The 16860-nt window shown below is 34.9% G+C and overlaps 1 protein-coding gene across 1 annotated transcript in view; it reads left to right on the top strand.

Annotated features, from left to right (window-relative positions):
- Positions 1-15438, top strand: part of LOC129228510 (probable helicase senataxin) — a 103074-nt gene extending 87636 nt beyond the window's left edge. Inside the window, exons 3-5 of the mRNA XM_054863190.1 lie at positions 9599-10215; positions 10552-10809; positions 10858-15438. Coding sequence (XP_054719165.1) covers positions 9672-10215; positions 10552-10809; positions 10858-14597 — 4542 coding nt within the window. The 5' untranslated portion in view covers positions 9599-9671 and the 3' untranslated portion in view covers positions 14598-15438. The remainder of the gene's footprint in view (positions 1-9598; positions 10216-10551; positions 10810-10857) is intronic.
- The last annotated feature ends 1422 nt before the right edge of the window (positions 15439-16860 follow it).

Here is a 16860-nt window from a genome sequence, read left to right as displayed (position 1 = left end):
CGAGTAAAACACGTTTAAATTTTAGATTCTAGATAGACTTTTAATTGATTTTTTTCTAAACTATGCTGTTTAGCAGCACTAGCCAGAACTTCGAGTTCTATCTCTTGCCCCAAAACAGAAAAGAGGTTCTCCTACCATTTCTACTGATTATCGCCAAATTTTAAAATTTTGGATCTTACATACGTTTGTTTCTCACTGTTTCATAACATTTTAAAACTGTATTGAAAAAATAATTGATTGAAATCCTAAGATAGAAAACAAGTAACATTATTGTCAAATGATAGTTTTTCTTTTTGTTTTTAAATTTTGAAAAAAAGTAAATGCGCAAATTATTGTGGTTTTTGGTAATTCCATTTAGTGTTCGTTAAAAATTCCAAAGAAAAGATGAAATTTTGCATATTTTTCAAATTTTCAGGAACGTTACCGGCTTTGATATCAGATTTCAATTTTCTTTTCCGCTTCAATTCTTCATCAATAATTGGAACTCTCTGGTCTTATAGTATTTTAAAAATAAAAATGAAGGGGTTTTTTTTTTTAATTATGAAGAAATGGTGGAATTCTTCCATTTTGGAATTTTCTGTTTAGTCGTGGATTGGATTATAATATTCAATTTCATTATCTTTTTACAAAAATTAAGTGTTCACCAATTGCAACGTTTCAGGGTTTATAGCACTTAAAGAAAAAAAAAAAGATGCAAAATTTTGAAAAAAATTCCAAAAAACCGGCAAAACTCTCCGCGTTTTCGAATTTTTAAGGCTCGTTCGGCTGTCAAAAGCATGCAATTTCAAAATAACTTATTTTTTAAGCCGTTGCGTTCACCAATCGCAACTTCTCCGTGCTACATTCACTCGAAAATAATTGTTTTGATTTTTTCGCACCACTCTTCGCTCTTTCTGTTTTACTGAAGAATATCATTTAAAATTAATACACTCCAATAACATTAATTATATTCTACCAAGTCATTAGCTTAACTTTATTCCGTTCTGTTTTTCATTTGTTACACCTATTTGTTCAGCATCGCAATTCCTATAGTAACATAAGGTTCAAAAATATATGTCTAAGAATGTGATGTTTCAGTACTTATTTAAAAATTGGTTTTCAAGTGAAAACAATGACTCTTTCTTTATGAAAAGCAAAGTTCTACAAATATTATAATTCCAGTAATGTAAGGATGAGTTTTGCTAACTCTCCAAAGCATATCTTAGTTTGTTGTTTGACTTTATTGAATGCACATGTTCTTATCAGTCAGCTGAATCGCTGTTCTTTATGAAAAGAACTTGAAAATAAGATTTCCCCCTTCTGATGCTCAAGGGATCTGCATTCATGTGGAAGGACAATACCGAGGACTTCCCCTTTCTCGTTTCGTCTTGCAAACGAAACAATGGAGTACTCTAGCTCGTTTGCTACGGCGTTATGGGGTGCAAGTGTCAGGGTCAGGTATACCCCGCAAGGTGTCCTTGGGGTAGGAAATGGCGCGAAGCTGAGACTGGACTATCAACCAAGCTTTTAACATTTCAATATCAGGCCACCATTTTGATACCACCATTTTCACACCACTAAAACCTCTCGCTGCGGCACCATAGGGTACCACAGCAACCCACTTTGAGAATCCTATCTCTATTTTTTTTTTAATTGTTAAATGTTGAATATGAAAAACAATTAAGATTGTGCAATTAAAGGTATCCATACTAGTAAAGCAAAAATTTCCAATGAAAGGTTCACGTATTTTGGAGCAGGGCCGACTCAAGTGGTTTTGTCCCCCAGAACAAAAATGAAAAATGACTCCCCTCCTCACGATAAAAATATTGAAATTTATATATGATGAAATACAATGAATCTTGAATAAATCTTGCACATAGATGACCTGCATCGCAAAATAATTCATATTATAATAAATAAGCATTTAGCTTTGATAAATAATCATTCATTGAAGCTCCTTTTTCGATTATATAGGAAAAAAGAAAAAGAGAAGAAGACAAAAATTGAAAGCGAATACTAGAAAAAGCATATCTGGGCCCCTGTGTAACATTTACATGAATTGAAACATTTACATGAGAACTCGTACCTCCTAATTTTTTATAAATGTAATTTTTAATAAAAAATAGTAACAAGTGGCAACCATTTCTGTGGGCATTCATTAAGTCATATCTTCATTCTAAGACAGCGTTGCTTGATTTTTTTTTTTTTTTTTTTTTTGATGAGTAGAGGTGGAACCCTTATTAATGTTTACTTTTTTCATGGAGCCCTGGATTTTTCTTTACACAATGTAATCGACTATCAGTAATATTAAATGTTAGAATATTTTAATGCATTTTTCATGCAAAAAAAAATTATAATAGTTCACATGGATATTAAATTTTTTTTACAGCTTTTTATCTTATTTAATGAAGTTCTGACTTTAATAATTCGTGTTTTAGATATTTCGAGATAGAATCAGTCCCATTCATCTTGAACTATGGAGATTCAACTATATTTCTGTTCTTGGATTTAGTCACATATATATCCATATTTTTGTAATGAGACAAGGTTAAATTTAACATAATATTTGACTTTAATATTTAACTGAAAGTCTGGGAAAAGTCTGGATATATACAAACTAAATAATAATCCGTGATCGGTAATATGAGTAAAAATAACTTTGTGAATCAAAGTTACCGTTATGTACGCCTTGATATAGCATTTTTTTTTTATGTGGCCAGTTTTTACTAGCCGTTGCCCCAACTGTCGCTTTTATTCATAGATAACACCCAAGCGGTCTGAGTATGATGAAAATTAGAACTGGGCCCCCTGAACATCAGTCCCCCCCCCCCCCAACTAAACTGAAAACTCGGCAAAATTGTTGCAGAAAATGTAGTGGCTGACCAAGGTTCTAGCCTCGAAGGCCAGCGGTCCAGAACACAAATCAAATTTCAAAGTATTTTATTCTTTTCTCAATGACATGGGAAATTAATCCATTGTATTAAAAGAACTGTAAACACATCGGCAACAAATCTGTAGCAGGAATATTTTACAGAAAATATTTTTACTATTTTAAATTCTAAAATATTTTTAAATACGTTTCTGTTTATTTACCAGAATCGTTAAATAAAAGATTAAGCCCATTTGGAAATTTCAACAGTAACGATCGTCATTGTACATGCGAAACGGTTTATTTATTTCAACAGCAATCAGCTTTGTTTCAGTTTGAATGAAACGAAATGTAACGAAGAAATTCGATGCTTAAAGATGGTGTACTTTTTGTATAAAAATTCCAGTGGAAAAAAAAAACATTTTTTAGTTCATTAATTAATTTACATAGTTTTTCGAGAAACATATTCATAGTTCGCCGTAATCTGGTGCATAAGCTAAACTAAGAAGGGGGAAATGAAGATCAGCCCCTCCCCCTCCCAAACCATATCAGCCCCCTTTTGATCCAGATATGTTCGACGATGGTACGTTAAACAACAGAAACAATAATTTAATAAAATAATAGCAAACTTCGAAACTATGTATAAAGTAACAACGAGTAGAAAATAATTGTGGTAATAAAAACAGTTAAATCGAACATTTGTGAACACAAAACTATTGTCCGTCGATTTCAAATATCACTGACTGAAAAAGAGAGTCAGCACCCCGCAGTGTCAGCTCTCAACACCCCTTCAGTGAATAGAAAGAGAAACACCCCCTTGGTCAGCGGCTGTCCCTCACGAAATTTGGGACAGGGGAAAGCACAGTCAGAATTTTACGTCGCTGCCGTTTTTAGAGTAGCTTTCAGGTGGCAGAATTTTACGCCGCAGCCGTTCTCGAAGCAGAATTTTCATGGCGAAATTTTCCGACACGGCCGCTCTTCGATACATCGCTGGGTGAAGGAATTTTACGTCACAGCCGCTTTAAGGGTTAAAGCGTATCGAATATCTTAAACTTTTTTTCTTTTTGTTGCCAGAAACTTTCTTTTTCTTCCCATTTTTACAAACTTTAGATGAAACAGTGCACTAAAGTGCCATTTTATTTCATAAACTTTAGCATTTAGAAAGAAGAAAGAAAGAAAGACGTCGAGTGGTTACTTGATGCACTAATAAAGCGATGCGTGGACTAGCATGATGAAGGAAACTTCCGCTGTCAGTGAGGCTATGTAGATAAAATATATTCACGAAATCGATATTTAGGACCCAATAACGAAACCGATACTTCCTTCCAAAAAAATCGTATTGCGGACGAGGAATTCGCGTCGTTCCTAAAATTCGTTACTCGGGAAAAACTCGAGTTATAGCCATTTTGCGTAAGTCGAATCGCGTTGTAGCGGGAGTCGACTGTATATAAATGGGAACCTGTCTTGACGGATAATATTCAAGTATGTCGGGTTTTAAATATTCGGAAGCCGCCCTTCCCCATTCGAAATTAATCCATAGCAGGTGTCAGTGTACTTTATAACTTAACATTAAGAATAACAAAACCTTTAGGTTTAAAGCAAGTCTCGTTGCAATGGGCGACAGACAAATCTCTAGCCATACTCCGAGATTTTTAGCCCCGTTGTAAATTTTACTTACACAGTTACCAAAATTTTTTCAAATAGTATTGAGATTCCTGGGACGAAAAATATAGATATTTGTTAATTGATTAGAAATCTTAATCAACATAAGTTCTCTCTGTTGACTGTGCCAGAGCCAGTGTCGCATAATAATTTTAATAATGTATGCTGATTGTTTTTAAGAGATAATATTGTAAATAGAGTTTTAATTGTTTTGTATATTAGATGTGTACTGTCTCTAAAGTTGTATATATTTAAAAGTTCTTCAATATTTATGCATAATTTCAGGGCTCCTAACTGATCTCCCTTTTCTCTAAATATCATTTTTTCAAAATTTACTCCCTTTTCCGTCTTTTTCCGTTAAAATATCAGTTTTATCGGGAATCTTTCCTGTAATCTTGTTTATCCACTTTCTTTTTTTTTGGAAAAGAAAGTATGAACGTGTTACCTACCCCTGTGATTTCAAATTTACAATCAAATGGCCTAACATCTAAAGTTCGAAACTGTTAGTGGGCGTAAGAAATTCATTCAGCACTGTTTCCTGCTCTAGGCAAAAGTAATCGTAATTGAAATTAAAAAAAATTTGAAAAAAAAATAGAATCGACCTTAAAATTGCTCTAAAAAGTGAAAAATAATTTTATTCTTTAAACACCATCGATGATACTTTTTAACGTAATTCTTGAAGTTGGCGCAAAAACCAAAAGTAAAATCCAGTGTAACCATGCTTCGTTCATATTTTTTTCAGCAAATCATCCTAAGTTAGGAACGAAACATTCCATTGATCCTCTTATTCAATTTTCTTGTGAGAAAAATCGAGATAATTACATTCCCTTTCGTTATGTTCTCGTTTTTCATACTGAAATTGGTTTTGATACTACCGTTCAATATGTTAATCTTTTGCTGTTTCTTTACCTCCTCATTGACAATAGCCTCATCCTCCTTATCAAAAATATTCTGCTTTCAATACTTTTGTTTATTGTGGTATAAATATATGTTCTTCATCAGAAATTCTTAAAGCGAAACTTAGTTCTTTAAAGCTCTGGCAATTGATTGAGACTATCCGCCACCTTTGATTCATTCTATTTCAAATAAATCCCAAACTAACGTTCTTAACCGAATCTTCATCAGAAAGAGTTTGGTTGATTTGTCATTCTTCCCATCTGTGAGCTATCCGGTTGCTAAGATTCTAAAACGTTTCCAATTCCAGGTGGTGTTCTCTCCTATTAATAAATTTTCATTCTCTTCTCTTACAGATCCTATTCATCCTCTTAATTGTTATAGAATTTATAAAATGAATTCCAGTTGCAAACTTGTTTATATTGGGCAGACTCGGAGTGCTTTAAAATTTCGCATGAAAGAGCATCAAAGTTCTGTGAAAAAAAAACAGCAATTAAATAAGTCTAGTATCGTCCAACATTGTTGGGATTCGAATCACTCTTTCGATTGTAACTCTTATCAAATTATCCAAAAATGCCTCAATTCCTATTGGGAATCTTTCCATATTTTGCTGAGCCGTAGTTTTCCACTATCTGGGTCCCGTATCTATAATATTGTCCTTTTCCCATTCATGTTTTTTCTCTTTTGCATATTTTTACTTTTCCATTCATTTTTATCTCTCCAGCTTTGTTTATTTTTAACTTGTTTTGTAATGCGGTTGACATATTCTTGGATATCTTTTTATCCTTTAGCTCATTTCTCTTGCGTTGAAAAAGGCGATCCTTATAACGCCGAAATACGTGTCTGCAGTAATCTGCAGTTTGCTTTTGACGTTGTTAGTTTTTATTTTATTTTTTATTGGTTTGCAATGAAATAATTTACTGATTGATTTAATGTTTAATACCTTTATAAACACTACCAATCTACAAGGTAGGATCCAAAAGTTATGAGCCTCACGTTAGAGGCACGTGCCGTGGAAAAAGAATGCCCAAGCAACTATAAGATAACCAATTGTCTTCATATTATTACTTATATTTTGTGATATTTGTTTGTAGTACATCTGTGTTTTCTGAGTAAAGTCTGTTAATTCTAGAAACTGCCATGTATCGAACTTTTTTTATTTATTACAAATATGTAATACATAACATTAATTAATTACAAAAATACACTAGAAATGCACGTTAGCAACACGTTAAGGAAACAAATAATAACTGAAACTGAGGTTAAAAATATGCAGCATTAAAAAGTACTACTAAAATACCACCAAGTTTTTAGAAGCAAAAACTGCATTTAATTTAACAGTTCATTTATTAATGAATTCCCTTCTTTGTTCAGTAGCAGCAAAATCTTCTGCTACAGAATCGAAAAACGCGTTTCTCTCTTTCAGAGCATTTAACATATCATATTGAATTGAATTTAGGCCAAGATTGGAAAGCGTTTTTGTCCTGTCGAAATTCAAAAAAGCCAAGAAGTCAAACTTTTTTTTTCAAGCCAGAAAATTTCAAAAAGAGCCAATCTGGCAACTCTGAAATCTTTCCATGTTTGGAACTGGCTGCGTGGTTACGAATCTAAAAAAGCGCCAACTGCCTTCTCTTATCATTGGATAAGAGCGACACAGTGTTGTCATGAAAATCCCCGTTCAAATTATCTCGTGCATAGGTTAGACTTTTTGCAGTGTAGTTTTCTTTTTCCTTTGCCCGGGGATACGTACTCCGTAGAAATCGCCAAGCGAGTATTCAAAAAAAAAAATTTTTTAAACTTATTTTCAGTGACAGCCAAAATAAGCTTTTTTTTAATACTTCTTGCCAACAGTTGCATACAAATCAAAAATAATGTATTTTTGGAGTGTCCAAGCTCTGCTTGGTTCGCATGCGGATCGCATGTCACTGCGTTATACTGATGCGTGCGTACCCTGCAGCTCGCTCCGCTTGACAACGACGGTGGTTTCGAGTTGACTTTATAGCGCAAGTTACAGGTCAGTTGCCTACCAGCTTTCGGAGTGGTACCGTCCGCCTTAACAGTAACCCCTGTACAAGGGTGCTCATGTGCAAAACTTTAAGAGGGGCTCGGATATTTTCCCCATGGTTTAGAAGGATTTTGCCCCCGTAGAAACCGATGTCAGTACAGATTAGAGTTATTAAAATTTGACAATTTTAATAACGTATTTATTAATTGCTGGAGAAGAAATGTTTTTACATTTTTGCGGAGAAAAAAGTACTAAAAGCAAGGAAGTTCTAATTTCAAAGGGGGGCTTGAGCCCCCACTTGCCCCTCCCCCCCACATGGGCGCTTTTGCCCTATACGATGGTTCATGACACGGAGATTTGGAAAGTTCGCCAGAGCAACGCAAAACGATCAAATTCTACTTCCGGTTTCCTTTCCAAACGATCGCAATGCTTCAATAGGCGTTTGGGACTGATTGTCTGTCCTCTTCGCAAGTAGAAATGTGGCATGAGGCCTTTCCTAAGGCCGGGAAGTTGCGACTGACGAACCCCAGTCTGGACGCCCGTCGTCGGCCTGTACTGTCGTGAATGCGCAACGAGTGTTTGAATTTTTGAACACGGACTGGTGTTTGAGTCTCTACCCAGTAGTAGAAGCCCTGGACTTATCGAAGACAACGGTGCAACGCATTGTTACGAAAGAGTTGTACATGCCGAAAGTCTGCGTGAAACTTGTGTCGGGAGGCATATAAGCTATCTTTACTCCTGTTCGGACCAAGGAACATTTCTAGCCCTCTGATTGGTTGTTCTGATGTCAACCAAAGTTACGACGCCATTGTACTTTTATGGAATCTTAAACAGTATATTTCTAGCCTAAACGTTTCGCTGAATACGAATTTATGTCTAAGAATAAGATCTCTAACTGAATATTCATTGTTGCTAACGAAAATATCTGTGTTATTTCCAAGAAACTCAATCTTTTATAAGACAAATTATAATGCACAATTGAGCAACTGTTTTAAACAAAAAAGTGGTGACGCCATCTCTTAGAGAATACAAAAACTGCACATTTCATTCAATCATTGGAACTTAAATTAGAACATGTTTTTAAATATGTGTCAGTGTAAATTACTTTGTAACTTACTTAGTAAACTATTCTCTTTTTTTTTTCATTCTTTATATTATTAAATTTTATGTGGTTAAAATAAGTAATTTAAAGGTATTACTTTATAATAAAATTATTGATAGTTAAAACAGCTAATATTTTGTAATTTCTGTTCTATCGTGAAACAATATTTAAGCCCTCACTTGCTGAACGCTTATGTAATGAAATATAAGTAATTTAAAATGTTTTCCTTTTAAATCCTACAATTTTCATAATCGTACAAATCAGTCTTAAATTACTGCCTATTATTATAATTGAAAACCCTGCTGGGAACGAGAACATTTTTAGTTAAGAAAAAAAAACAGATTTTTAAATTTCTGCACTTTGTCAGCATATTTTGGGTCATTAATACAGATTTTGGTAAAATCAAATTTTTTTATTTCACAGATTTTTTAACTTATATGTGATTGGTTTTCGATACATCTATAATTTGCGAAAAGAATAATGAACTTTAATTCCCCTTACATAATTTAAGCCAAAAATATTTAAAAAAAATATTTTTTACTTTTATTCACATATCCGTGTAAAAAAGTAATTAATATAGTTAATAGTTCAATAGCTAAGTCACACATGTTATAGTTGTTTTTGTATCCCAATGTCCCCCTAAGTACTGGGTTTATTCCCTTAAATTCCCGTAACTCAAAAACTGGGCTTTTTGCGTGTCTAATTAGGGTTGAGTTGATTTCGGAACGACGTTCCGGTACTGCTTTTCTGGAAAATAAATTCCCTTTCACATTAAATGAAGCGCGATTTAATTGGCTTTCCGATACTGAAACTTTATGATTTCTCCCCTGTCTAAATATTTCTGTATGTATGTTTGTGTATGTACGTAAAGACTTGTGACAAAAGGGAACCCGAAGAAAAGTTGTCGCTGCGCTGAAAATTCTTTCGGGGTGCTGAATCAACAAATGTGAGGATGAAAAATTACGTTATTGTGTAAACGTATTAGAAACCAATTTAAACTTCTTTTAATGCCTAATCTTTTAAAAACTTTTTTTAACTATACCATCCTACAATCAATAAAAAAATGTTTTAATTTTTGTTTTTTCAGGTTTATCGGCTCATCATTTGTTTTGTGGATTAACTTTTCAGTCAATCTATATGGTATTTCATTCAAGTGACCTATGACGTATTTCTTAAGACAAGTTGTTGCTCAGGATATTGATGATCCCATTATCATCGATATCGAAGATCCTGAATTTATTATAGGAAGAGCTAGTATTTTGAAGCTAAGAGAACATGGCATGGTATCAAGAAAGCACGCATCGTTTCAGAAAACTAGTAGAGGATCATTATGTATTAAAGACTTAGACAGTACGTATGGCTTGTATGTAAACGGCATAAGAATAGATAAAAGTTTGCTGTATGAGTTAAATCCTGGAGATATGATTGGGTTGGGTGTGTCAGACATCTCTATGAGTCCCGAAGGGTTTGTGGCCTTTCTCTGTGAGCGTAATCCTAGGAAGGAAGTGAAGAGGGAAGTTATTATAATATCCGATGATGATGAGGACGTTTCCCCTAGTACTGTAAAGTCAAATATAACACAGTTTGTTGATCAGGGAATACAAACCAATAGGATTGATACTGGAAAGTTTGAAGAAGTTGAAAACAATAAGAGTAGTGAAGAAATGAGTTTTCCTCAAGAAAATAAATCCGTTTCTCATGAAAGTTTTCCGAACTTATTACGGCGTTCGGGAATTATTAAAGAAGAGGAGTTGACATGTGAAAAGTCCAATGCTACTGTTGATAACGAAGAAACTGAGAATGCCATCCCTAAAAATTTCATTATTTCAAAATGTTTGCCTAATTTTGCAAGAAAAAAAACAAATAGTAACGTTTGCAAAAAGCAAAGCATGCCTCTTCTTAAACCTTGTCGGGTTTTCGCTATCAAAGTTGATTCTAAGCATTTTATATGTTCGCCCGAGGAAAAACGTCTTGTCAACAATTGTTTTAATAATACTAGAAATAGAATATCATACAAAAAGAAAATTCGTACATTTCCAGCAAAAAAGCAAGTAATCTTGTCATCATCATCAGATAGTGAAGATGCTAGCAATATAATAGACTCTAAAATTTCCTCTAAAAGACCAAGAATATTATCTGACGATGAAAATAATGCAGAAGAAACTTTTACTTCCAATCCATCTTGTTCAGGGATGCAGAACACTGAATCATTTTCAAGTTCTGCTGCATTTAGACAACAAAATACTGCTAATATTTTCAGGCAGATGGACCTTGCTTTAAATGGCATTAAAGAAGAAGGTAATCAAAAGTATCAAAATACTGCATTTTCTTCGACTTCTTTTCAAGGGGCAAGATCATTGCCTGTTAAGGACAATGGTCCAGAAGCATATGAACCTGTGCCCTCTCATGGAAATGACAAGTCCACGTCTTTTCCTATTTTATTGTCTACGGAAAAAATCGCGATAAAGAAAGAGGTTGATGATTTCGCAGCACGGAACCCAAATGCCCGTATAAAAGAAGATTCCTTTTATTCTCAAGATGACGACGTGATCACAATATCTGACGAAGAATCGTTCCTTGACTTCTCATCATCTCAGACTTTCAAACAAGAACCTCCTTCAGAATCAGATGATGATCTTATTTTCGATAGTGATGTTGAAGCTTTGCCTAACATGGAGGAGGAACACCCAACTGGTACAGAAACAATAGAAAGTATTGAATCATATATAAATGATGACTGTAATAGGAATCGTACAGACGTGTCGAACAGACATCCACAAGTGTCTGTTCGACATTCGGTCATAGATGATAATAATTCTGATTCTAGTGTGGATGACACAGCTGAAAGAATAGTATACGCATCCAAAGTACCTCAAAAACGTAACAAAGTTCCAATTCCTGCACGCGTTAAAGGTGTTCATAAATTTTTAAAGGAATCACATGCAAACTTTCCTAAAATGCAACGAAATAGCAATTTGCCTGACGTTGAAGGTTCTCATAAATCTTTAAGTGAATCAGGGACAACTTTTCTTGAACAGCAGCAACATATGAATTCACTTGATGTTGTACGCACTCGTGAATCTCAAACAAACGTTAATTTACCAGAGGCAATCAAATCTAGGATGTCGATACGGAAAACATTGCTAACTGAACCCAAACCTTTGTCGGCTCGACCGCGTAAGTTATGCGGAAGAGGAGAAGTAGTAGATAAAGTAACAGACAAGCGTGCAGTGCCATATAGAAAAAAAAGGACTTACAAAAATGTCGATGTGTCTAATAATAAGCCAAAAGAAAAACTGCTCAACAGTAAACTGAAAGGGCGCCATCCTTCCAGCAGCTCAGATGCAGTAAACATTGTAATTAGTGATAAAAAAATTAACAATTATCGAATTCCTAAAAAGAAAAACACTGATGGTTCAGCTGAAGATAAAGCACGTCCAAATGACAAGTATTTAGACATTAATAAATTAAAAATAACAGAGAAAAAAACTTCTGTTAAGAGACGGCCTGAAAACTTTGGATCAAGAATGGCATTTTTAACACAAGATGTCCCGAATCAAGTGCCAAAGAAGAAACTTCCTAAAATTGCTAATACTAAAAATTTAAATGATTATAATTCTTCTCGAAGTTCCCATAGCGCTCACAGCAGTAATACGCGAAATCAAGAAACACATCATGCAATGTCCAACCTAGTTGAAAAAAATAAAGTAACTCCCGGTCTGCAGAACTCCCATGCACAGAGCTGTGTTAGCATGCGGGACCCTCGTCAAAACAGAAATAAACAATCTTCAGATATGAATTCCTCAGCTAAAAAAATAATTGTTTCAGAAAATGCAATGAATACTCTCCCAAGAAAGGAAAAAGCCAATTCCTTTTTTTCGTCTTCTTACGGTACACGATATGCTGTCCTAGAAAAAATCGTGAACTTACAAGTGAAGTGGTTAAGAGAATATTCGTCCTTCAAGAACCGGCCAGTACCATCGCCACCACCAGATGTGAGAGAAGGCGTGGATCATTTGCCACTTTCATTCAATTCAATTGAATCTTACATGTCTGCATTTAAACCGATGTTATTGTTGGAAATCTGGGAAATGATGTATGAGGAATCAAAGGAAATATATAAAAGCAATTTCAATGTAAATAAGTTTTATTTCAAAGTAACACATTGTAGCAACAAACAAGAGCACAATATGACGCAGATAGAATGTGTGGGTGTTGTAAATAACAGCGTCTCATTTGAACCGTACGAAGGTAATCTAGTAATTTTGCACCTGGGCTATGCAAAGGAAAAGCGACCCATGTTTGCTTATATAATGAAACATACTATAACAAACTGTTTTGATCCCAATCAATGGAAAGAAATGGGCGAGGAATGGGTTGAAAATGCCAGATTATGGACTTTCACAGCCTTAATAAAACGGAGAGATCAACAGCCTTTCCCATCATTGAAGAAACTTAATAAAGGGAATGGCTTATGTAATTTAAAAAGCAAATTGAAATTAGTAAATGCCATTTCGTGTTTGTCCTCCACACCTTTATTAAATGCAATACTGAAGCCTACTCCTAAAGCATTTAGCGTTAAAATATTGGCTGAAACGCCTAGTAGAGATTATAGTAATATTCAAAAGAGGTTTATTCTGAGTATCGGTGCTGAAATTTTACAAAATAGTGCAGAACCAAAAATTATATTGCTTCAAGGACCTCCTGGTACGGGGAAGACTCGTACTCTAATTGGTCTTTTAGAACATTTAGTACATAGCCAAACAGAAAAATCAAAAGTCTTGGTAACTGCACCATCTAACGCTGCTGTTGATGAAATCGGCAAAAGGTTGCTCAAGTTGAATGAAGAGCTCAAGCATACCAATACTTTTATTAATTTTATCAGAATTGGCCAAAAAAAGTTAATCAGTAAAGACATGTTAAACTATTCCCTTGATCATAAAGCTCACAAACAATTTGAGATTGATATTGCTGCAGAAAAAAGGAAATTGGAACGCGATATTGAAAATGAGAGGAAACAAATGCGCTCTAAAAACCTTGAAGAAGCAAGACAGCACAAAAATAGATACGAGTTCTATAAAGCACAATATGATATTGAACATCCTTGGAATACTGCCACAGCTAATCGTTACAGAAATAAAATTCTTATTGACGCAAACATAATTCTCTCAACTTTAGATAGCTGCACGGGAGGTGATTTAGCTCATGTATTCAGACATCAAGAACAATACTTTTTCTCATGCTGTATTGTCGATGAAGCTACGCAATGTACCGAGCCAGAAGTTCTACAGCCCCTGATGTTTGGCATGAAGAAATTGATCTTAGTTGGGGACCATCGGCAGTTACCTGCTACTGTGAAATCAGAAATGGCAAAGAACAATTTCTTTGATCGTTCTGCGTTTGAAAGATTCGTTATGTACTTCGAAAATAAGTGCGATAGTAATCCCTTGTTAATTTTAACCGAGCAATATCGCATGCACTCTCAAATATGTTCATTTCCATCAAAATACTTTTACAACGGGTTGCTAAAAACGGCCCCAGATACTGACATTAAATACATGAAATATCCCCTTCGTCCCTTCGTTGTTCTCAATATGATGGATGGTCAGGAGTCGAGTGGAAGTTCAAAGACGAACCAAAATGAAGCAATGAGCATCGTGAGCATTTGCGCTCAATTCTTGGAAATCAGCTCTGCGTCAGCTATTGGGGTTATTACGCCTTACCGTGCTCAACAGAGGCTTTATGAGGAGGCTCTGTCTCATAACCCTGACTACAGGAAAATTGAAATCAATACTGTTGACGGATTTCAAGGAAGAGAAAAAGACGTTATTATTCTGTCATGTGTTCGCGCTAACAGTTCAAGTGGCAGCATAGGTTTTCTTGCATGTAGAAAACGTATGAACGTTGCAATCACGCGTGCACGTCAGTGCCTGATTATTTGCTGTCACGCTCAATCATTGTCTAAGAACAAAGATTGGGAAGCTTTGATTTCGAATGCTCGAGAACGGAAGTGTCTTTACAATGTGACATCACATAAAGATATCGCTCTAATTTTTCATAAGAACCTCAGAAAGACTGGGCTGTAGACAAATGACTCGAGAACTTAACATTGAATTTAAGGAAACGTACTGCTGCGTGATATTCCAGTTCCGATCAGTTTAGTATTTTATTGTATAAAATTTTCCAAATACTGTGTTCACGGGTACATTGACCAAAATCGAAACACTTGTTCTGTTAAAAATTTTATCGTAACAAATATTCAAGCTTGTTTTTTAATGATTAGCTAAACCAATTCAAAAATATACCAATTTTTTATTTTTTCGTTTTTAAGTTTGTATAGTATTGTTGTTTGTTCTGTGAGATTAATCAAAGTTATTTTACTGTTGTTTCGTTCTGTGAGATTCGCGCTGTCTTACTACTATTTCATTCTGTGAAGTTAACCTTTAACTAGGCACATAATGATTTCTCCCCCCCCCCGCCACGTGTTTAAAAAAAAATATTTCCTTTTCTGCGATAAAGCAATAAAAAAACTGATCATGTACTTGTGATACATTTTTTAGTAAGATTCTAAAACACTTATGATAAATGTTTCTCAAGTTAATGACTTTGTTTTTCGATACTTTTTTTATTGCAAAATTTATTTTCGACAGTAAGACATAGGTCTAGAATGATTTTTGCTGCTTTAAAGACTATTCGGGCTCTCTAATTTATTATCAACAATGTTGCTAACTGTAACTTATTTCTTTTCATTAAAAAAAATCGATTCGTAATAGCAAACCCATAATTTTTGATACATCTTTCGAAGCAGCAGTGATTCTGTGCCCAGTTAAGGGTCAACTCCGGCTATTGTATTGTTATTTTGTTCTGTAAAATTTACTCGATTGTGATGTACATATGACTACGTTTGTGGTTTCGATTAAATTTGCTTTGCGGATCTAGTTTCGTTGTGATCAACTAATGCTTTGAAATATCTCATCCAAACAGATCACACCATGCATTGCAATAACCATAATTTTTCCTCTGTTGTATTGGTTTTTAATTCTTTGCTATGCTGGACACTTAAGAATCAAACTTGTTGAGTAAACCATTAAGTAAAACAAAACATTTCTAATATCTGTGTACCGTCAAATGCACAGCACGAGAAAATTCCCGAATCAATAACAAGGTTCAAGTCATTTACGACAATTCTTTAAAGAAAGAAACAACTTTATTTCTACGAGGTGGCATTGTTAATAAGCAGCTTCATTACACAATTAAAATTGTAACAATATAACTGTTATAAAATTTAAAACTACCCTCCCGTTAGATTACTAAAATCATGAAATAATCCCTATTATAAATTAAAATACATTTTAACATGTAAACTGACTTTCACACATAATAAAATAGCATTATAATAGCACGACAAAGAAATAGAATTGCACAAATTAAAAGATCTTACGTAAATCCTTAAAAATTCCCACAACACACATGGGGGATCATTCGAAAGAAAGCAAGACATGCTAAATATCCAAATTCCGTAAAAAGGTAACCAATAAGAGAAACCGCCTTGTTTCACATCTCTAGCATATACGAAACGTTTTGAGAATTCGCCAGCAGCACCAAATTCCAAACCGAGCTATAATGTTCACGGGTCACACAGCTCAACCATCTATTTTCTCTCTGGCCCAAATCAACTTGCGCATAGGGCCTCCATTTCCGATACAGCCATAGAAGAACTTTCCCGCAGAAGACACTTTGCGTACCTTTATTAGTCTAAACAATATCGGGACCTCACGTTTAGCGTTGACCACTTATCCGCTACCAGCTCACCAAAGGAGCATCTTTTTATCCTTTGCTGGCCATTATCGAACGTTATATGAGCAGAAGTACGAGTGGCAGTTTTGGCCACGCGCACAAGGCAATGTCATGCGTAAAAATTCCCCTTCAAACTCTTTCGTACTGCCTTATATACTTTTTAGAGCAATCACGATTGCTTATTGTTCTCACTTGATTGTTTTGATGTCCTTTGATTTTATTTTCCCTCCGCCACCTTCTGCAGCATCACCGTCGACCGGCTCCTCACGATGCTGCTCCTATAGCAAAAGCCGTCTGTAGGTTGCATCCATGTCCTACACACACGCGCGTACATACACAACTACACACACACGTACACATACATACACACACATACACAAACGCATACACACACAAAAACACATACACACAACTACCCACACATTCATGCCTGCACACAGACACAAACACATATGCCTACACACACAAACACATACCCTCCCCCCCACACACATTCATATACACAACTACATACGTACTTGTGCCAGCACAAAGACACAAACACGCATGTCT

This window comes from Uloborus diversus, chromosome 8 (genome assembly GCF_026930045.1).
Source record: "Uloborus diversus isolate 005 chromosome 8, Udiv.v.3.1, whole genome shotgun sequence".
NCBI classification, from domain to species: domain Eukaryota; kingdom Metazoa; phylum Arthropoda; class Arachnida; order Araneae; family Uloboridae; genus Uloborus; species Uloborus diversus.
The sequence above is the reverse complement of the archived record's forward strand: the minus strand, read 5'-3'. Positions and strand labels throughout refer to the sequence as shown.